Below are 23235 nucleotides of genomic sequence, written 5' to 3' on the forward strand. Positions count from 1 at the left end.
TATAATTGTTATAGTTATTAGATCATTACAGTTGTTTATTGAGCAAAAAGTAAAAAGAAACGAGTGTTGAGCAAATAAAAATGTATATGAACTGTCTGAATAAATCAATTTACTGTGAATGAATTGGATTTTCCAAATGCTTCACATTGTTACCCTAATATTATTTGTTAGAAATTAGCAAGAAAAGCTTGACAAATCATGTTCCTTGGTTGCATTGGTGTTAGGCCCGGATTAAAAGCCTATAGTTCCTTAGGCCAGTTTACGGGTCCTTATATCCTTTTGAAGATCCCATATGAAAACCTAATGTGACATCCATCATTCATCTGTCTGCTCAAGCAAGCAATACTTGACCAGCACTGGAGTGTACTTCTGAGATGGAGCGTGCTTTAAAGGCACCGAATGTTTTAGCTATGAGAATATATATGGAGAGTATGGTTCAGATCTTTTGCATGCTTGTGGACACTCTTCTGGAGATGAGTTTTGTTGCATTGCTGTGGAGTGGCTGAAAGAAAGCTGCCAGTGTGTGCTCAGTGTAGACTTCACATGAGTGCTCTCTATATGTACAGTACGCCATCAGGGAGAGCAGGGCTGAAAAGGCGTCCTCTGTGTGCTCGGCATGCACACCAACTCACACTCCACCAGGCCTGACCGTGGCTCCAGGCAGCTCCCAGCCTCAAACTGAACGCTTCATTAAAGCGTACTGACTCCCCTAGGCCCACGTGTTCCCCGTGCTCCACTGTAGAAGAAAGAAGGGATGAATAATGTATTTCACATTAAAGGATAGAGCCTTTCGCTTCCTCTCTGCGTAGTCATGTGCCTGACACTCATGGACTCTCCAGAATATAGGTCCCTCATATTATACATGCTTCCTGTTTCCAGTCTGTGCTTCTGACACACCAGCACAAAGGCAAATTATTCCGGCTGTACTAGAGTACCATGTCATGTCAGGAGAATAAAATACAAAATGTATGATAAATGCACTGTTGGAAAATACTCACAGAAACAATCTTCCTCCTTGTGATATTGGTAATAGCATAGTACTTGTTAAGCATATTTTTGTACCATGGTACTTCAAGGTACTTAAAAAAATTCCTTGGTACTTTTTTATTAATAGCTATATGTGTCTGTGTGGTGATTCATTTATCATGGTAGATTTTCTGTGGTGACACCACAGCTCATACAGTTCCCATGTCGATTGGCGGCTATCTCATCTTTTGACAGTTTTGGCATTCCCACTTCTGGTAAGGTTTATAGCCAAGCCTGGAAATGAACCCTCCTCAGCACTATTTGATATTTTTTTCCACGACTACTTGCCTAATTTTCATTTGCCATGGCTGACAAATAAAGAAAATAATATCATTTATTACAACTTTCACAAAGATCATTTATTTCTTGGTTCAAGATGTTCAAGATCCCCACACAGAGTTGGATTGAGCACAAAATGTATCCTTTACGTCAGCAGGAATAATCTGAAAAAGCCACCGTTCTCCCTGTCTGTCTGCTGAGTTCATTATTTCACTTATTATGATGATCCTTACATTTGTGTCAGCTGTGTTTGTGTAAATACTAATGTGGGTGGGTGTACACAGGACAGACCTTGATTTATTGTACTAGTTAAGTAAAGGTGGTTAAACAAACAACTTGCATCTACTGTAAACCCACTCACTTACACCTTCATTTACTCACATATGCCCTGACTGGAAAACACCCGCTCATTTGACTTTGCTCTGACTGACAAGCTGTTGGTGTTTATCATCATAGACTGATTTGTTCTACAAGGATTTGTTCTGCTAGCAAGGTCACTGTCTAGGGCCACTCACACAGGGTCCCTGTTGTGCAGCACTCTTACACGTGTACACACACACACACACACACACACACACACACACACACACACACACACACACACACACACACACACACACACACACACACACACACACACACACACACACACACACACACACACACACACACACACTTCCAGTAAGGACTCCTCCTCTGTTCTCACCAGTTAACCAAAAAGGGCCCTTTGATGTCAGCTGGAGTCTAGCTGTTACTGGAAAAACAGCTTCTGAAAAACCCTTTACCCCTCCTGTTGCCTTCTGAGTTTTTGTGTTTATTATGTTCACCAGTTTTGCCTCACCAAGTCTTCAAATCATCTCACACTTTGAAACTGTATCTTACTAAACTACAAACTACTCCTGATTTTAAACTACAGTCATTCTCTAATCTCTACTCATTTAAAAATGTAGTAATGTAGACTAGCGATAAGTGGCTAGCTGCAGTCAGGCTACTGTTTTGAAAACCGTTTGCTATTAGCGTAAGTTAAGCAGTAAATGTATTCACACATTTGCTAATGTTTAAGCAGTTTGCTCCCTAGAGCGTAGGGAAACTGACTTAACGCCATTTGCAGTGCTTCATGGATATTTGTTGGCGCTAAATAATTATTTTGGTGCAATTTGCTTTTTTCGATTCCCTGATTGGTAGGAGATTTCTCTGGAGAATCAGTCTTAATGTTTTATTTTATTTTATTTTTTTATGTTAAAACATTGCAGGCTGATGGCTTCAACACCACCATATACAAGTGATTAACAACATCATAGCTCATAGTAGGTCTGTCTTTTATTTTAAAGGTTGTTAAATCCATTCCTTTATTGGAATAATATATATAATATTATTCCTCTTATTTTATCAATTCCTATAATTCCTTGAATGTGATTTTTACTATCGAAACCCAACTGTTGCACTCTATTATAAGACTGAGTATGGATAGGTCTAGCACATCCAAAAGAACTGATCCACTGATTTCTCACTGCTTTACTAAATGAGTTCCAGCTAAAGTTCTGAATGTTACACCCATTATAATGTTTGTTTAGAGGGAAAATTTCACACTTTACATGTGTAACATCTTCTAAGAAAGATTAATCCCTCCTTTCTCCTATTCTAGTGCCTCTTTTATGAAAAACGTTCCAGTTGAGCAGTTCTGGAATGTTCCTTCAGGATATGACATAGTAGTGACTAGCAATGTTGTTGTGAACAGGCTTTGGCAGCTAATGAAGAATGAACTGTAGAATTCATTACAGTCCATCCTGTGATTTATACTGGCCAAAGCATTGCAGAGCTGACTGCTGCAGTCTCGGGGGGACAATGTCTTTACCAGATTTTGCCAGACCTCCGCTACTGTGAGCAGAGAGTCAGAGACCGCAGTGGAAAAGTCAACAACACAATTTGGATTTGCCCTGGATTTGAATATATTTGTTCCAATGAATCTAAAAATGGCTAATGGGGATTTGCGTCTAGTTTACTTTAGACTAAATAGTGAATACTTTTATCCTAGAATTTTAAGTTCAACTGCTGACTCTGTACAGTGTATTTGGAAACATAATTTTTAAAATTCCATTATGCTGTTAAAATGATACATTTCCGCAAATAAAGTGAAATGTTTATCTAGAGTAAAGTCTCACAGTTAGGCTTGAGTTTGTTGCAAGTATAAAGTCAGGTTTATGACTTGTCATGAACGGTGATCCCATCAGTCATACAATCAAAGTGAGCAAGGGATCTGGAGAATGAGTGTGCAGTAAATCAGGCCTGATGAGAGGCACAACGGGACAGTTTCCAAGCTTCTTGAGTCCTTTTCAGTCCTCCACAATGCTCTGACTGGACTGCTGTAGTTCTGTGGAAATCTGTGGAGTTTTCTAAAGAAGTCTGGGCCTGCTGATCAGATGCCAAACTTATAAATATTTCTACTTTTTTTTAACCAAAAGCAAACTAGCTGACCAAGACAACAATTATTCACAAATTAATTTTGCTAACCATGTCAGCTTAAGTTGTGCATTTCTTATTTACACTAATTCTGGTCCTTTGTTTTGCCCTTTTTTCCTCAAGTGTTCGTAAAATAGAAATGTTTAGCATACTTTATAACAAACTGAGGTGAATTAGAATATTTGACGATTTGTTTCTTCTTCTCTGTGCACAGGGCCTGCAGAGGTTCCGATGATGTCACCCAATGGATCCATCCCACCCATTCATGTGCCTCCTGGCTACATCTCCCAGGTGAGTGCAACATTTCAAGATAATATCGTTAATAAATATGTCTTGGGAAAGGGGAAAAAAAACATTCATCACAATTAATTTGACTCTTTCCTCAGTAAAAAGAAGGAATAAAGAAAACCATAATAGAATCACAATGGAAGCCAGGAACAACTTGCCACATGTCCATACATTTTACACTTCATTTAAATGACACTACACATTATAAATTAGTAGAGTTGTTACTTGAGCATGTGCTTGTGGGACAGCTTACATATTTTGGGGAAAGAAAAAAAAATTCCAATAATGGGACCGAATGGGATCCACTGGACCGACTACCTCCCATCCTCTTATCTCCTCTTAGGTCTTTCCAGGGGTCTTACCTCTCTATTATGATCCATTAGAAATTATTCAAGAATATGTCATCGTTCCAAACTCTGGCAGATGAGAGGAGTAATCAATATGTAGCGAGTGCTGATCTGGAATGAGATCTCCAAACCGTAATTCGTATCTCGCTCATGATCGGCCAGGCATGAAAGCTGACCCCTGACCAGTAGCTGTTGGAGAGATACAATCAGCACGACAACTGCTCTGGGCCTGGAGCCTAGTGGTTACATTACGTCTTCATTTATAGTTCAACAGACCTCACCTCAACATCTATCCACAAATTGACAAACGCCATTTCTGACTCTATGCTGGTGTTAGAAAGGACTATTAAGAATATTTGCTTTGAATAGGTTGTGATTTAAGAAAAGTTGATTTCCTTTTTCACAAGACTACTTATTTAGACCTGTTGTTCTTAATCTCTATGTTAATAAGAATCAAAAATGGGTTGTAGTGGGTCTTGTTTTCATGACTTTGTTTTTATTGATCGTGCCATGCGCTTATTACAAGGAGATTATTCCTCAAGGGCACAATGGTAATTGCTCATAGTGCTAATGTAAAAGATGCAAATGCCAGCTAGAATGTCATGGATTGCCTGGCAAAGTTGGGGAGATATTTCCCACCTGACCCTGTAACCAATGATGAGTAAAGGTTGTTATCTGGTGATGCTGTTTACAAGAAAGGCAGATTAGAACGTAAATGGATTAGGCTTCTGTTTACTTGTAGTGTGTTTCCTAATGTGTCTGTCTGTACTCTGCACTCTGAGTAGGAAAACAAAGTAGTCATGCACCTATGTTCTTTTTGAGGGGGTGCCAGTAGCAAGCCTGGCTCACTTAGTCGGCTAGGTAAGATAAGACGGGACCAAAGGGGAAAAAAATACAGTAAGCACTTCGTCAGAAAAGAGAAGAGATGTTGCTTCAAGAGGGAGGGGAAATTATTTTGATGAACTATTATGAGGGCACATGAAAAAAAATGATGTGTTCAGATAAATCTTGAGCTTAGAATTATATGGTTCTATCTCCACTTTTGGTCGAAATTGAGTGTTTGACAATCTTATCCATTAGGTGTTTATTAATGCCTGTGTGGTGTTATTTTTGTAAAAAAAAATATTTTGTTATTAATAAAATAAAAAGGTTCCATCTCACAATCAGCAGGGATTTAAAAACTTTGATGCTCAATATCTCAGAACTACCCTAAACGGAGATTGAACTGTATAATTCTAAGCTCACGAAATCATAGGGCAATATTCCATAAATAATAAATAGTGCTATAATAATAATAAATCGTGCAATATTCCATAAAATAATAAAAATTGTCAGTTTGGACATTTATAATTTTTTTTACTTCAAATCTACTTGACTTAAAAATCATGCCCTCTTAGTTTAAATGGGCCTGACTCTTCACCCCTCTTGTGGCAGTTGAAGGAATCTGCTAATTGTCCAAAGGTCATTGTATCTGTGTTTATTTTAGCCCAGTGCCAACTAGGAGCGGGAAGCGCGGTCAGAGCTGTGGGCATCTACCGAAAGGAGACAGACTTTTAATCACAGCTTTTTTTTTTCAGACTAATTCATTTTTATTGTACAGTACAGCTCTCCAAACTTGAGAGCCAGCTGAGAACACCACTGTTGAGTAATATGAAATCATAACAACCTCTGATATTTAGCACTCATATTGTCACCTTTGACCTTGTTGTATCTGGCAGTGTCATTGCATTCTCCTCCATATTGTCTCCATAATTTTGTTTCTAGTAGCCTACTGCAGTGGGGCTGGACAGTTGTTTTGTAAGGCATTTGTAAAATAACACTGACCCACTCTCAGCTCACATTCCTCGTCCACAGTTAGTCTGATGTCTCTCATAGACATGCATAATGAAACAATGTCTCTCACTGCGTGCACAACATCTGAATGCACAGCCAGCCTGAACTTGATCTAAGCTTCGCTGATCACTCTTGACACTGCTGTCTGCTTATTGATAGGCCTGTCAAACAGGCTGTCATACACACACACACATACTCAGCAGGTCAGACAGGGTGAGTAGAGTTCAAGTATTGAAGAGGTTTTCACAATATAATGCACTATTTCCTGACACGTACTGTAGTATTATGAAATAATAATGCTTGTTATTAATGTTTCATGATTAGCATTGATATTTCAAATGTACCACAGTCCTGAAAAAGTTGGAAATGTCAGGGAATTTAAAAAATCTGATTTTCAGCTCTGGAAAATTCATAATAAAAAAAAAAATCTTGTTTGTTTGTCATTAAAGGTGCTGGAGGACAACACAGGGGTCCGGAGAGTGGTAGTCACCCCTCAGTCTCCAGAATGCTATCCTCCCAGCTATTCTCCAGCCATCTCTCCAACTCATCACTTACCTCCATACATGGCCCCACCACCCTTTATTCCCAATTCACACACAGCCTTCTACCCACCCGTCAGCCCTGGGGACATTTCCCCCCACCAGTACTACCATCATCATATCCCACCTATGTACAATGAAGGTAGGAGTGCATTAAAACACATTATTAATGATAAGCTTTTGTCCACACTCAAAAAAAAAAAATCATGCTGTGTTGTTACCTTATGAAGCCCCTAAAGCAGTGTTTCTCAACTCTGGCCCTCTAGGTCCACTTTCCTGTAGAGTTCAGCTCCAACCCAGATCATACTCATCTGCATATAACCTTTTAGTAATCCTGAAGACCTTGATTAGCTTTTTCAGGTGTTTGATTAGGGTTGGAGCTGAACTCTGCAAGAGAGTGGATCTCGAGGGCTAGAGTTGAGAACCCCTGCCCTAAAGAGACATGTGATTCTAAAAAAAAAAAAGAAAGAAAAGAAATGGGATGGAAATTATATTTCAATGCTGTGCGTTTTCTCTCAAAAGTTTTGCACTCTCATCGCAAAACCTTTGAACTCCACCGACAAACTGCATTTGCTTGCGAGACTTTTGTGATGGAATTGATATTTCACTGCTTTTTTGGTACTACTTTTGGGAACGCAATACTTTTGCTAGAGAAGACAAATTCCTTGAAATATAATTTTTCCTCCCTCTCATATTTTTTCCCATCACCATATCCCCTTAGGGGCTCTGTAACTTTTCAGTGTATTTGTAAGTGTAATGCTGCATTCAATTTACCTCGGAAGAGGTATGTCAGAGCTGGGAATGACATCACACCTGAGTTGACCACAATCCAGTACAAAGATCAGAAATCTAAGATGGATGCATGCATCCAGGCAAACATTTGTTGTGCTTGCTTATTCCGATTAAAAACACACAAAAAAGTGGTATCTGCACAGAAAAAAAACGAAGTATCATGTCTACAAATAGAGGTTGCATAATACTGTGAGCACCACTGAGTTTGAGACACAGACAAACAGAAATACTAATAAACATTATATTACTACTGTTGATATGCTGAGAAGCCATATTGTATTCTGAAGTCAGTGTTGTTGAGGTTTCCCATTTACAACTCCGACTTGAAGGGCAGTACAATTGAAAAGTTCTTACTGGCGACTAGGAATTTCCCACTTCCGAGGACAAATGGAACGCACCATAATTTCTCCTATTCCTAAATTATATGGCAGTTTCATGGTTGAATAATTGTTTTGTTGGCACAGAGATAATTCCTTTGTACGGGATGAACTACATTGGGCGGGATGAGCCATACAAACCGCCACCAAAGAAGATGAAGGACAGACTGGAGCGTCACAATCGTCTCAACAGCCCTCCCTCCATCTATAAGAGCAATGTGGGCTGCAACAACATGTACAATGGCTACGGCAAGGTCCACGGAAATCTTGGGGGTGGTGGAGGAGGGGGAAGCAGTCCCGGAGCTAAAAAAACAACCCGTGGAGCTCGGAGTAGCCCCAGATCCAGCGAGCCAGACATACAAGGTAAGGACTTTTGCAGTAGTATAGTCAACAGGTCTAATTGTAAGTTCATCTCTTCGCTTTTTTGGAAATAATATTTTTATTTATGTACAGCACCATTCAACAGTTTCAATGAAAATATTAAGCAGCAAAACTGCTTCAACATTGAGAATAATAAGAAATGTTTCCTGAACACCAAATCAGCATATTAGAATGATTGCTGAATATTCAGCTTTGCCATCACAAAAATAAATTGTATATATATATATGTGTGTGTATATATATATATATGTGTGTGTATATATATATATATATATATATATATATATATATATATATATATATATAAATGTGTGTGTATATATATATATATATATATATATATATATATATATATAATTACAATTTTTTTATCTTTATATTATTAATTTAATAAAAAATACATCAATGTAATCTCTTGTTCTTTCATAATGTAAAGCAAATAAGTTACATGGAATTTTAAGAGTCGGAGCAGAGGGAGATGGTTACGTTCTGCTTTGTGCCAAAAATTCTCAGCAACGTTTACACAAGACATTATAGATGTTATTGTGGTTACATTAAATCATCTTGTACATGGCTAGAATATTTAGCCTCTGATGTTTCACGGCTTCCATTAGACATCTGTAATGCATGTTTCCCTCAGTGTGCCCACAAACTTTTTCTCTCTCCTCTTAAAAAAAAGAGATGAGTGCATCAGTAGAGGTAAAGGGGGTCATCATGCCGCGGTAACTGCATAGCTGGGAATCGCCAAGGTGCTATCATTTTTCCAGCACCCACAATGTGGCCCTTGTATCTCAGGTTGGGCCTCTGCTGAAAGGAAGCCCACATACCTGTGGAATCACATTCTCCCAATGAAGGGGTCCTTTGAACATGGCCACCGATCCTCACCAATTCCACATGTGCCTTATCAGCCCCCCTGCAGTGCCGATTGCAGAAGAGCTCCATTTAAGATGTGTTCACATAGTGTTTTTCTCAAGAACAATTTCTTAATATAAACATTTTCCAGAGCATACATTCATAACTGTTTTAAATTATTTAAACACATGCTTGCACTCCAGAAGGTCGTTGCTTTTTTTCGGCACTGTCTTCTGCCAATTTTTTTTTCTTTTTTGGTCTCAGCCTTTAGTGTCCTTGAAGTTTTAGCTTTAAATTATATATGTGCCACTGATCCCAGGTGTTTCGTCAATGCATGGACATTTGCAAGTGCTGACAAGTGGGGCAAAAGGAATGACCCCATTAATTTATTTGATCTGCCAAAAAGGCAGTTTTGGCCCTCAAAAAAAAAAAAAAAACATTCCACATTTAATGATTTGTCTGTGTGTGCATTATGTTAAAGGTAGAACATTTAGCATTATATGCCGGTGTTGACTTGACTCATTGCGCACTGACATCATGGAAATGTCATTTGTCTGCTGCAAGCCGCCCATCCTTTGATCAGCTCACGATAGACCTTCGCAGTTAACAAGCTATGGAGGTGCTCATACATCCATATGGTGTATCTGTTACTCACACTTAGAGTATCTTCAGAATCAAAGGCGAATGCTGACTGTGGCAGAATTCCCAGCAGATAAGACCTTGAAGCTGTTACTCAATAACTGTGGCTGCTGTCTCACTTCATGATACATGATAGTTTGATGATTATTTTTTGATGGTTATTTTGTCTCGCATATTGAAAAACTGAAGAAAACATGAGATTTTACAATTATCTGTTTTTTATACAGTTTTGACGTCAATATTAAAATTAGGGGATAAAAAAATTTGGAACAATGAACAAAAAAATTTGATCAGCAACTGTTCATAATCCAATAAAGTTCACCCAGAAATGATCATTTAGGGTGTGTTCACACTGTGCATGTTTGGTTAAATTAAAATGAACCCTGGTGTGAGTGCTCTGTTAGTGAATTGTAAACTGTGCCATCCGAACCCTGGTACGCACCAAACAAGCAGACCGAGACCGCTGAAAAGGTGGGTCTTGGTTCGCTTCCAAACAAACTCTGGTGCGGTTCGAATGATATATGAACCCAACACGGACCAAAGCCATGTAATTAAACCAAAAAAACGACATGATGTAACAAGATGAAACAGAATGCTCAAGCATACCTGTTTTTTCTCGTCCTAATTGCAGTGTTGCCCATCACAGTTTGGAACAAGCATCAGAACCGTGTATCTTCGCAGAAGATCTTCAATTGTGTGTGCGACGGTGGGTTTCCTGGCGCTGTTTTGAATCCTTTACACATTTTATAAGGTCTTCACGATTTGTCAGCTCCATCATGTACAGTACTCGCATACAGGGAGCGCATTTAGCCCAGCACACAGCATTGTTTTGGATGTTCGAAAAGTTCAGTCGCAAAATATACGTCATACAAAAAACGCTTTTTGTTGTTTTGTATCTTTAGGTTCAGTGTTGAAAATGATAGTGTGAACACTAAGTGAACCAGGACTAAATCAAAATGTATTGTTTTCTTTTTTTGGTCTGGACCAAAATAATCATGAGAACCAAACTACAAGTGTGAACACATCCTTACGCACACGCATGTTGTTCCAAACCTGTATTACTATCTTTTGTTTGTGGAACACAAAAGATGATATTTTTATTAAGTGTTTTTTTTTTTTTTTTTTTTTACAGTCCCGTTTAGCTTTGTACTTTGTATTGACAAACAGTTCAACATTCAAAATAACTTTTTTATGTTCCACAGAAGAAATAGTCTTACAGATTGATGTGTGGGTGAATAAATTATGCCAAACTTCTTATTTTTGGTCTACAAAAGACCTTACATAACATTGTTGAGTTATCAAGCACAATCTGGTGTAAAATACTGCACGTAAATGCACTTAGTATAGGCCAAGCAGATGAGTTTTGTGGAGATCACCAGAAGCAAACCGCTAGGGTCAAGTCTCAAGATACCGCAGCTTGTGGAGTCGACTGAATGGTTGATGGAAGTATAGAAAACAAACTTGAGGCTTCTAGCTCACGTCACTTACTGAGGGCTACAGCCATCTGGGCCTCACTGCAGCCTTGCTTCTAGGCATAAATCATCATGACCACATATGCAGACTACTTGGCTCCCTAGCTCACGCCGGAGATCAGGTTAATAATTTTTTTTTCTTTTTGAGAGGAAGCTGCAATAGTATGATCAAACTCTCAACTCTCAAGACTAAAGAAGAACAGAAAAGAGAAATGGAGGGAATGTGAGAGAGACGGACAACAAAAGGGCAGACATTCCAGCTGTAAAAAATACGTTGTTGGCATAGCAGCTTGAAGATCCAGGCCAGGCTACCAGACACGACTGGAGCTGTGAAAATGACTTGTTCTCTCCCAGCACCTCGCCTTGATGGTCTTTGCGCAGATCACCCCATGGGCACAAACACACTCACCTCCACTCATGAAGCTCGATTACATAAGGCAGGAAACCACATCCCGGGGCCCATCAGCTCCTTAGTTCCTAAGCTGAAAGGATATTTGTGCTTTTTAGGCCTCCACCTTCATTAACTTGATTAGGCTGGGGCTAAGCCTGTGTGCAGAGGAATACTGGCCGCTAGATTAACCTTCTCATAGTCTCAGGCTTGCAGCACTTAAACCTTAACTCCTCTCTATCTCCAGTTCTCCTTGTGTGTTTGCATGGACTCAAGCAGAAACAGATGTTCACTTCTGATCCTCTTTGGCACTGTGCATTTCCTCCAGCCACGTGCTTTCACTCCGTCATTATCAACCAGAAGCAACAGATGTTAGTTAATCTTGGCTTTGTGTCTTTGCCACAATGGTAACGGTTTCCCACATTCACTCTCTCACAACATATGAGTCACTGAGAAAGGTTATGCCCCAAGGTCACTTCGATAACAGCATGTGATTGAGCAATGATGGGTGACGCAACCTGGGGAAACTGAATAAGAGGAGAAGGTCGAGGGCTGCTAAGACCTGGTAACCGGATGCCAGCTCTTCAACTAATTAAACATGACCTTTCTATTATCTGCCGGTGTTTATTCTGTCATTTACAGTTGACACACCAGAACTCACACCTATCAAGAGATTCTTACGAGTCTGGGTAGGTTGCTTTTCAAGAAGTTGCCATAGAAGGCACTGAGAACTGGGCCAAAATCAACATTTGTGTGTTTTTCTGGGAAGTCCCTCTTACAGCTCTTACAGTAACACAATGCACAAACTCAGTCTGTTTCAATTGAAGTGTTTGTCTGTGACAGGATTATTAGTGGTGTATTTTGATAAACGTGCCTGTTAAGACAACTCTGAGATAGCAAACACATTAGAGACATTAAGATGTAATATAAAATGTGCAAATTACTGACTAAATAAAATGTTGGAGTAATGTAAATTATGAGAATTTGTATTATTTTTTTCTTTTTCCCCAGCTCCATATACTTTTTATTCACATTCAATAAGGAGGCAAAAAGTAAACGCAAAAATACCTGTGGAGATTGTGGCACTGGGCATCCAGAGCAGGTCACCCCGGTTCAGTCGCTCTGCAGCTCTCAGCAGTTCAGTTCCCTCCGCCTCCCTCCTTTTCCCTCTATCCCTACTATCTAGCCTTTGCCAACTTTCTCCATTCTTTCCAGTTCCCTTCCAAGAAGCGCTGGCGTATCCTTGTGTCCCTTGGCAGTAGGGAGGCCATGCATCTCTGCTGTGAGCGAATGCCACTGAGAGTCCCTCTGGAGATAGCTAGAGACATGGAGCTAGCACACTAAATGCAAGAGACTGATGCCAGCTTGGCAGTTGTTGAAAAACAAGCATCCATTCTGCTGATGGGGCTAAAATTAAAGCAAACAATACTTTATCAGATGTTTACACACACATACAGTACGCTTTTTGTAGAAAATCAAAGAGGAGGTACGAGCAATGCTAACGTCTTGAGCTGTCTTGTCCTCATTTCAACTTCTCCAAATTAGGCTGACCAGTTTAGTCTGCTAAATGATGTATAGTGGAAGAGGAAGTGTACTGCTGATGTTTAAAATATAAAATCAATATTTTACTTCTACAGTATGGTTTTGACAGACTGAAATGGAAATACTGTAGAAAAACTGACTGATAGACTATCAAGAACAGATAGGTATACTTAGACAGACAGACAGACAGACAGACGAAGATTGACTGTCTAGATTCTAGACCAAAGACTGTAAAAAAAGATTGACAACACACCTTCACTCTCTACCATTGTAGAAAAGTGAAGCCACCAATGTCAAAACATTGCGCTGACATCTTGGATCCCGAGTCTTTGCAGTAGTGAACTCGAAGGCTGAGTCTGTGCAGTAATGAACTCAGGCTGAGTCTGCGCAGTAGTGAATTCGAAGGCTGAATCTGCGCAGTAGTGAACTCGTTGGCTGAGTCTGCGCAGTAGTGAACTCGTTGGCTGAACTCGAAGGCTGAGTCTGCGCAGTAGTGAACTCGTTGGCTGAGTCTGCGCAGTAGTGAACTCGTTGGCTGAACTCGTTGGCTGAGTCTGCGCAGTAGTGAACTTGTTGGCTGTACTCGTTGGCTGAGTCTGCGCAGTAGTGAACTCGTTGGCTGAACTCGTTGGCTGAGTCTGCGCAGTAGTGAACTTGTTGGCTGAACTTGTTGGCTGAGTCTGCGCAGTTGTGTACTTGTTGGCTGAACTCGTTGGCTGAGTCTGTGCAGTAGGGAACTCGTTAGCTGACTCTGCGCAGTAGTGAACTCGTTGGCTGAATCTGCGCAGTAGTGAACTCGTTGGCTGACTCTGCGCAGTAGTGAACTCGTTGGCTGACTCTGCGCAGTAGTGAACTCGTTGGCTGAATCTGCGCAGTAGTGAACTCGTTGGCTGACTCTGCGCAGTAGTGAACTCGTTGGCTGACTCTGCGCAGTAGTGAACTCGTTGGCTGAGTCTGCGCAGTAGTGAACTCAAAGGCTGAGTCTGCGCAGTAGTGAGCATGAAGTGGAGCCGTGGTATCAAGGTCCCGCCCTCACTCCTGTAGAATCGGTTGGTACAGTTTACTGCAGAACAACTCGTATAATGTCGGTGTGAAATAAACAGTTATGGAAATGTAGACATTAAAGTTAAAGCTCTAATCTCCTCCCGAAAATCCAGAAAAAAGTAAGTTGGTCCCTCATACCCCTTTTCCACCAACAAGAACCGGGTGCTGGTTCAGAGCCAGAGCCAAAGCTGGTTCAGAGTGGGTTCGACTGACGAGCTTAATAAGAACCGATTTGCCTTTCCACCGGCTAGAGAGCCACAACAGAGCCAGATCTTACGTCACTGTATACGTCTCATGTTGCCCAGCAACGCTAGTGCGGTAGCGCCAAACAGTACGCCAGGCTTGTTCGAGATGCATCGGCTTCTCGCAGATCGATCTCCGCATGACATCAAAACACTGCGATAGCGATCTAAAAGCACAAGGAGTCGTATGTTCTCCAAACACTCCCGCAGCTCCGATCGGTCCGCGCCGCTCCGATGCATCTCGAACAAGCCATCAACAATAACGGACGTTGCAATACTATGGATGCTCATGGGTTTACAAAATACATCGGAGTCCAACGCGTTTGTGCAGCTCGCCGTAACTTACATAGACGGATATTTATAATCGAGCTGCTATTAGCTCGACTAGCTGCTATTTAAAAATGGCGGTCACAAGTTTCTATTCGTCTTGTTGGTCACGGTAACCCCGCCCCCAGCCCCTGACGCAAGTGGTTCTTACTTGGCTCTGTTCTAGACCAGCAATGATTTGGTGCTACTTAAGAACCACTTTTCCTGGTTCGGAGCTGGTGCTTTGCGTGTGGAAAACCAAAGAACCGAATTGAAACTAGGCTCTGGCTCCGAACCAGCACCAGCTCTGCCTTGGTGGAAAAGGGGTATCAGTGACTACTTCACTTAGAGAAGCTGTCAATCTCAGCTGTCAGTCATGACGTCAAACCCCCGTTTTTAAAGCATCCCATAACTAACTAAACCCAAACTTATTTAAAAAACAAACTCTTGAATTTACATCAGCGTGATAAAAAATACCTAAAATGACAAATTATTTGAAGTGCAATTTGATTTAGTTTGTCTCATTTGATTACATGAGAAGGTGGGGTTTAGCTATACTGCATCCAGCCACCTTGGGGCGATCTAAACGTTTTGGCTTCACTTTTCAAGGACTTGTGCGGCACTCTTGATGTCTAGACAGACAAGAATGCAGGTTGACTGACAAGACTATTTAGACGTGTGCACAGATAGACAGACAGCTACACTGATGTCTATAGATTGATATCTATCTGTCTGTGTATCTGTCATAGATAGATTATAGATGGATGGATGGATAGATAGAATGTCTGTTCATGTCTACCTTGAGCGCGAGTGGCTGTGTTTGTGAGAGTGTGAGAGCGAGTGCACTGTGGCAGTGGTTCTCAGGGAGGCACAGGTTTGTGTGAGAGCGGGATTAGACAGCCAGCTGTTGAGCAGATGGAATGTGTGCTATGCGGAGATGAGAACGATTGGGAGCCTGCAACTCTTTCTCTCTCTTCCTCCCACACTCCCTCCTCCCTCACAACCCATTATTAGTGACATTTTTTTCTTCAGAGATGTGTATGATGAAGATTTCTTTGTTTTATTTGATCACCTGGCAATATACTCTTTCCTGTTCCTCTTTCTTTAAAATAAATATCTGTTTTAATATAATCAAGTGTGTATTACAAAGTGCTTAAAAAGAACATGCCAAGTTTGATTTCCTAGTAGTCATCTTGACTCCGATCTGTAGCCACAACCTCAGTTTGTTTTTCCTGATGATTTTCTGGTTGACTAAGCATTGCTCTGTCATTTTGCACATTTTTGTATGGACTCACAGAACCTCTCTGGCCCTGTAGGCTGCGTGTGTTTAACAACCGTCACTAATCAAGAATGTGCTGTTTCGTCTCACTCCACCAGGGGGGAGTAATTAGCAGATTGTGCGTGCCTCTGCGCATAGATCGAGTCCATAAAAAATCTCTTTATTTTATGGATGAAGTGCATGGAAAATTCCAGGAGGTTTTAATCTAAAAACAAACAAACAAATCGACCCCAATAACAGAATTTAGGACTGTGAAACTTGTTTATGTATGACTGATCAGGCCTCCTGATAGTTGCAGTCTAGTTTCTCTATCTGTAGCCCTAATTCAGGATGCTAGCTAGAGGATGTGAGCCTGTTTTAAAGTGCCTGTATCCACAATGCTCCAGCACTCGCACACATTCACAAACGCACACGCAGACATGTGGGTGTAGTTACTGGCCTGACCGTTTGGCGTCTGCAGCTCTGTGGGTGTTCTTGGAGCCTTTTTTTCTCCCAATAGTCTGCAAATTCAGTTTTGGATGTTTACCTAGCACCTCTTTATATACACATGCACACTCATTCACATAGAGCTAAACACCCAAACACTCCACTCACACTGCAGCTCTAGACCACTGTAAAAAAAAATTTTTTTAAATGCTTCCTGAAGTCCAGAGAGAGATTTTCATATTGATTTAAAGAGTGTTGTAGGGTCAAGTGTGAGCTCTCTCATGACTCCGAGCGTAGCCTTTAAAACCTTTGACCTTCAGCTTATTAACTATGTATGCAGTTCCTAGGTGATGCTATACAGTTGGTAAGGTGTTAAAGTGTTTTTGGCATTTTTCTATTTGGTTGCGAGGGTGTTATGATTGTTTTAAGAGTTCAAGATGTCTGGTTAGCTGGTCCGACAGTTAAAAAGCTGACTATAGCACGCCTGAGTATAGCAACTCTTCATTACAAAGAGGGGGTGCTACACACCAAAGTTTACAACTTATAGTTAGAGTTTGGTCAAATGTTTCTCACATAATCACAATCTCTTTCCTCTCATTCTGTTGTCACTTCTATGTTGCCGGTTATTTTCACTTCAGCTCAGTCCCTTTTTTCTCATTCCTTACACCCCCCTGCCCACCCAACCCACCCCCAATTCTCCCGTCTTTGACCTTGGCCTATAATTGAAGGCAGAATCTCCTCTCCACCCCAGATATCCAGAGAAGACTTCTAACTTTACCATGATGCAGAATAGAATACAGCTCTACTTTTAAAATGAGAGGTGTTTGTTTTTTTCCCCTCCTCTTCTATCATCTTCACTTCCTCTATTTATTTTCATTTATATATAGTGAAGCAACGGTTATTCAGAACGTGGCAGGAGGCCGAGACCGAGTGAGCAGTTAGCCTCAACCGTCCGCTCCCTATGGAAACGACATGCGTGAGAAACAGACGTGAAGCTTTGGAAAGTCAAGTGTTGTGCTTGGAAGCAGCAATAGAAAGTTCCTCAGAGTGCGGGAGCGGAAGGAGAGGAGAGAATGGACACACTGGAAGTGGACTTGATGGCTAGTATGTGTCAGCAGAGATGACTTAGAGATCCCATGAAACTTCTTGATGTATTCCCTTGTGAAATGGGAAGTTTCATTAGGACATAACTACATTCTCGTCTATTTTTAAATTGATTTATTCCTTTTTTCTTTTCTTTTTTTATAAGTGGGCTTTCGTCGTGTTACAGCTATGCACCATGTGCTGCTACTTGCAGGTTGTATTATTACATCATTCTCATTCAGGAGACATTAGATCGGACAAAAATCTGTGCAGTGCAGGATAAATCTTCAAAGAAATGTAATTTTGTCAACTTTTAGCATATTGATGATCTCAAAGTTGAAACAGATGGACTGACGGCCTGTTTATACCTGGTCACTTCATGTGTTTTTATTGATCGGATTGTTATCTGATTTGTTATACCTGTTCCATTTATATGTGGCCACACAAACATGTTTTCACAAAATGAAGTCAAATTTACATGTTGTTGCAACAACCAGATGCATTTACACTTGTTCAGTTTCATCCTGAAGTGGTTTGAGTGATCGGATAAAAAATTTTCTCGAAAGCATTTTGGAGGGCATTTGCACCTGGTCTTTTCACAGTTGGATGGCGATCTGATCAGAGAAAACGCATGAAGTGACCAGGTGTAAACAGACCCTAAAAGTTACAAAACACCAATCTTGCTACAGTATATGTAGTCTCTACAATGATGACTCCATCTTTCGTTTTAGGGTGGGTTTAAATGAGCGCTCTATTTATGCCAAGAGCAAGGCCACCTTATATTCTTCAATGTCTGCACGATTACCCATCACTTTTCAGTAATAACTCAATTTGTCACACACACAGCATTAGTAAGGTTTCCGTCTCTCGGGGAAGCCTGCGTTCCCTGTGCCTACCTCCTGGGGTCAAGTTAAGATGATTGTGTATGACATCACTGTTGCCATGACTCATGAAGGCCCAGAGGTGCGGTGAACTCCCAGTGTGCTCTCTACTCTAGTAATAAATACACACGTCAATCATACATATGTTGTGGATTAGGTTGGATGACAAATAATGTGTCCATGAACCTGTTTTTTCAGCATCAGGTTAATGTTTCTGACTGTAAATGGGACATAGTATCTTATTGGTTCTATGACTGCACAAATTATAGCCATTATTCTTTCTTTGTACTATCATAATTAATATGAAGACAGTAAGTATCAATTTTCTGATACTTGATATGCATGTATTTTTTTCTACATATTAATTATGATAGTCATAATATTTTATCAGTGTGTGGGTATACAGGTAAACCAAAATTTATTCAGACACCTTCAACATTTCCCACTTTATCACAGTTTATTCGCTATAATTTAAAAAATGGTAATAATTGTGACAAGAACTCCGTTATCAAATCAGTTGAAATTTCACTGGTTTGGCCATCCCTCTGTTAGACTTTCTCACTAATAAATTAGGTTGAATAGATGTCAGCTGTTAGATTTAAGTGCAAAATTAGAAAATACCATTTTAGGTCAATGCTTAATTTTGTTCAGTCTGTGGTGTAAAAAGGTTGCATAGCAATTAAAGAAAAAAACACTTAAACAAATCATGGTCAGGTCAAAGTGTCTGAGTTTTTGGTCCCAAATTTTATAGAAATTTTGGGGTATAATATGTCTGTTAACTTTTTATAATTCTATCCTCACTTACATAAGTGAACTATAGTGTCCTGCACCCATTAGTAAAAAAAAAAATCTGGTGTCTGAATAATTTTTGGTTTGACTATGTGTGTGTGTATTATATATATATATACACACACACATTCATATATATATATATATATATATATATATATATATATATATATATATATATATATATATTATTTATTTACTTGTATCGTTTATAAAAATTACTTTACACATACATTATACCAAGATACCAAGGGGAGGCCATATGCACAAAAACTGATTTACAACACTAACACCCAGAAAGTGAAATCAAGCAAAAGGTAACTCCCCAGAAGAGAAGAATCTGCTCATGTGGATCCTGTCTGTTTGTCTCTTCAGTGGAAATTGATAAATTAGGGGTTAGCGAGCAGTTGTGGGTGTATGTGTGTGTATCCACAGGCCAATAAAGATTTAAAGGTATTCTGTCAGACTGTCTGTCGCTAATGATCTGGTAGATTAAGTGAGCTAATCCGGCCTTGGGAACATGAGGTAATTGAGCATTTTTTCCACGTGCAGATTTCAAATTGGCATGGGAGTTGCATGCGAGTTATGGACGTGGTTCTGTAGAGAGACATAGAAATGCAAGCTTCCGACAGATCATGTATCCGCAATGCCAGCGCTCTTTCAGTGAGGTCTGCGGTAATGAAATATATATATTTTCAATGCCTTGTTGACCGAAGGCGAAAAACACCTTCTGTATCTCCTCAAATTTATATTCTATTTTTTTAAACACAATTCTCAAATGTGTTTATTTCTTTGTTTCTACCTGAAAAGATTATTAGTGGTTACAGGAGTAGTTCACCCAAAAATAAGAAAGAATATTTAAATAAGTTGTCCTTTGGGATTGGAACTACATGAGTGTGAATAAATTATGACACAATGTTCTTTATTTTTGGGTGAACTTAACCCTTTAACGCTTGATGTTTTTCTCCTGCTCCATTTCTGACTTAAGCCTGACTCCTGCTGATCCATATCGGAATAACACCCTTTTATTGTTCTGTCTCCTCTTCTTTCTCCCACCTGCAGATCATGATTCAGAAGCAAAGAGAGTTCAGGATGTTCTTTCGGGATTGGAAAAACCACAGGTGGGTCTGGAATATGAGTTAAAAACCTCAAAAGTGAAAAATACTAATGGTTTTAATGTTATCAGATAAACATGATGTCCTTTAATGGCCAACAGAAAGTACAGGCTGCAAATACAAGTGGGCATAAAAACATGACATGACATTATTAATTAAATGTATATGTCAAAAGGAGACATTCAGTAAAAGTCACCAAGATTCACATTTGTTTACAATTACAAACTGTTCTCATTGCAGCCACATAGGGGCAGCATTTTGATTTTATTGTTCCACTGTCAAGCAATTGAGGTAAACATTTCCATCAAATCAATGTTTTCTGACCAATGTTTGCTCTGTTCTTTCCCCATCTGTTCACTCAGCCTGCTGCTCTTGCTGTTGTTTAGTTCAGGACTATCTAAGGACACCCTGTCACTTTAAGTGATAATTCATAAGTGAGACTAACCCATAGTCATCAATCATCTGTTCTGTTTTGTGTTTTAGTTTGCATGCATTTGTTTGTGTGTGTGTGTGTGTGTGTGTGTGTGTGTGTGTGTGTGTGTGTGTGTGTGTGTGTGTGTGTGTGTGTGTGTGTGTGTGTGTGTGACATTTGAACAGCTGTCTCCTTTACTCCCTCAGCGTAAGATTAATCCCTCATTATCCTAAAATGTGTGGCATTAAGGCAGTAAATAAGTTAAAATCAGTTTAACACTGCTGACTGAAAGATCATATTTTATTATATTTAATAATAACAAACTTGGATCTGTCTGTGTCTGAAAACTACAATACTGTCTGACTGTATTTTACATTATAGCAAAACTGACATTGAGTAGTAGTAGTACGTTCTGCAGTACTTTGCCTCTCCTACTATACACTGTTTATAGTACATAAAAATGGCACTATATACACTTGCCGTTCAAACATTTTGGATCAGTACGTTTTTTTGTTTTTTTTTCAAGAAATTAATACTTTTATTCAGAAAAAAAATCATCAAAAGCTACAGTTAAAATACTGTCACATTGCGATAAAAAAAAGCTGTTTTAAAACTTTTTATTGATTAAAAAATCCTCAAGAAAACGCATCATTCTTTCCACAAAGCACATTAAATTGCACATCAGTCTTCAACATTGATAATAATAAGAAATGTTTCTTGAGCAAATTTCTTGATCCTTACTATTTACACATTTCTTACTATTTTTGATCAAATGAATGCAGCCTTTATGCGACTTCTTTCAAAAACATTGAAAAATCGTACTGACCCCACAGTTTTGAACGATAGTGTATACTTGCAAAATATACCTGCAGCCCCATAAATGGGAGTAAATTTGGTATATAACATGGAGGAGTACATAGGGAATATAGCCTGATGGGTGAGGGCAGAGTGTCCCAAAATGAGGCAATCTGGAAGGATGTGCAAGTTTGGAAGTAAATGACTTAAATTTGCCCTTATCCTCATCTCTGCAACATCCTCTAATGGAGCTGCCTTTTTTGTTCAGTTTCTTCATGAACCTAAAATTGAGTGTGTCACAGAGTAGAAACGCACTGGATACTACAGACTGGGGCCAAATCCTTTGTATGGCTGAAGTTTAGTGGCAGGTGGTGTTCTCACTATCACAAGCTCTCTACCACTTCATGCACTCCAACTTCTCATTATAGTTGATGCAGCCCAGGGTTGAGTCATGGTCCAAAGAAATACAGCAGTAAGATATTGATGACAGTTTTTATAATTTTTTAAAAAAAAAAAGCAGATTTAATCATAATGTACAACTTTGACCAGTTGGTGGCACTGCACCGTAAACATACTTTACCCCAAGGGCATGTTTTAGGGTCATATACTAAATTTCACTTCAGTGTATAAAAGTTTTGCCAAGACAGAGTATTACTTCCTGTTTGATGTCCTTACCATGAACTTGAGTCACTTTTTTAAATAAAAATACATACATGCATACATACACACACTATCTTTCAACAGTTTGGGGTCAGTAAGATTTTTTGTTTATTCAACAAGGATGCTTTAAATTGGTCAAAAGTGACAGTAAAGACAATTATAATGTTACAAAAACACTTATTTTAAATAAAAGCTGCTCTTTTATATGTTTTTTTCACCAAATAATCAAATGGCCACAAAAATGTCAAGCATTAACTGTTTTCAGCTTTGATAATCAGCATATTAGAATGATCTCTGAAGGATCATGTGCACACTGAAGACTGGAGAATACTCAGCTTTGCCATCACAGGAAATACATTATATTTTAAAATAGAAAAGTTATTTTAATTTTTAATTTAGCTCTTATTTGTTTTGGTCAAATAAATGCAGCCTTGGTGAGCAAACTTTAAAAAAAAAACATTTAAAATATCGTACCAACCCCAAACTATTGAACGGTATAGGTCTCTGAGCTTTTCAGTATCTCTGTGAGAAAGCCGGGTCTGATGGCAGCCGGTTTGTTGAGAACATATTGCTGTAGCTTCAGAAGTGCCAGTGGCAATCCTAGCTGTGCACATCCGAGAGCAACAACCATAGCTTTTCCACAGACATGCGTTCACCTGCAGTTATTCTTGGAACAGGACAGATAGCGTTTGAGAGATTTGCTTCTGCCTGACTGAAGGTAGAGTCTAGAGCTACAGCTCATTCATGTCAGCGTTATATCCTCATACACAGTGTTACACTGAATGACCTGTTATAGAGGAGGAGTTATAGCCACTCTGCCTCTTTACGTTTATACCTTCATTTCTGTGTTTGACAAACAAATAGTTGTTTTTGCAGAGCCATAGAGTGGTTCAGATTGCAGGCCTAAAACGGTAATTAATAAAACTCATTTGTTCCCAAGTTGGGTTTTTGGAAGAGCAATTTTTGTGTTATGGATTAAATAAAGTCT

At 39.5% G+C, this 23235-nt stretch overlaps 1 protein-coding gene across 2 annotated transcripts in view; it reads left to right on the forward strand.

Annotated features, from left to right (window-relative positions):
* Positions 1–23235, forward strand: part of fndc3ba (fibronectin type III domain containing 3Ba) — a 152201-nt gene that overhangs the window by 91157 nt on the left and 37809 nt on the right. For both annotated transcript variants that reach the window (XM_077228044.1, XM_077228054.1), the window contains exons 4-7: positions 3980–4056; positions 6683–6914; positions 8029–8304; positions 20328–20386. In XM_077228044.1, coding sequence (XP_077084159.1) covers positions 3980–4056; positions 6683–6914; positions 8029–8304; positions 20328–20386 — 644 coding nt within the window. The remainder of the gene's footprint in view (positions 1–3979; positions 4057–6682; positions 6915–8028; positions 8305–20327; positions 20387–23235) is intronic.

Source organism: Siphateles boraxobius, unplaced genomic scaffold, assembly GCF_051911475.1.
Source record: "Siphateles boraxobius isolate OS27281-9 unplaced genomic scaffold, OSU_SipBor_1 1, whole genome shotgun sequence".
Taxonomy (NCBI): domain Eukaryota; kingdom Metazoa; phylum Chordata; class Actinopteri; order Cypriniformes; family Leuciscidae; genus Siphateles; species Siphateles boraxobius.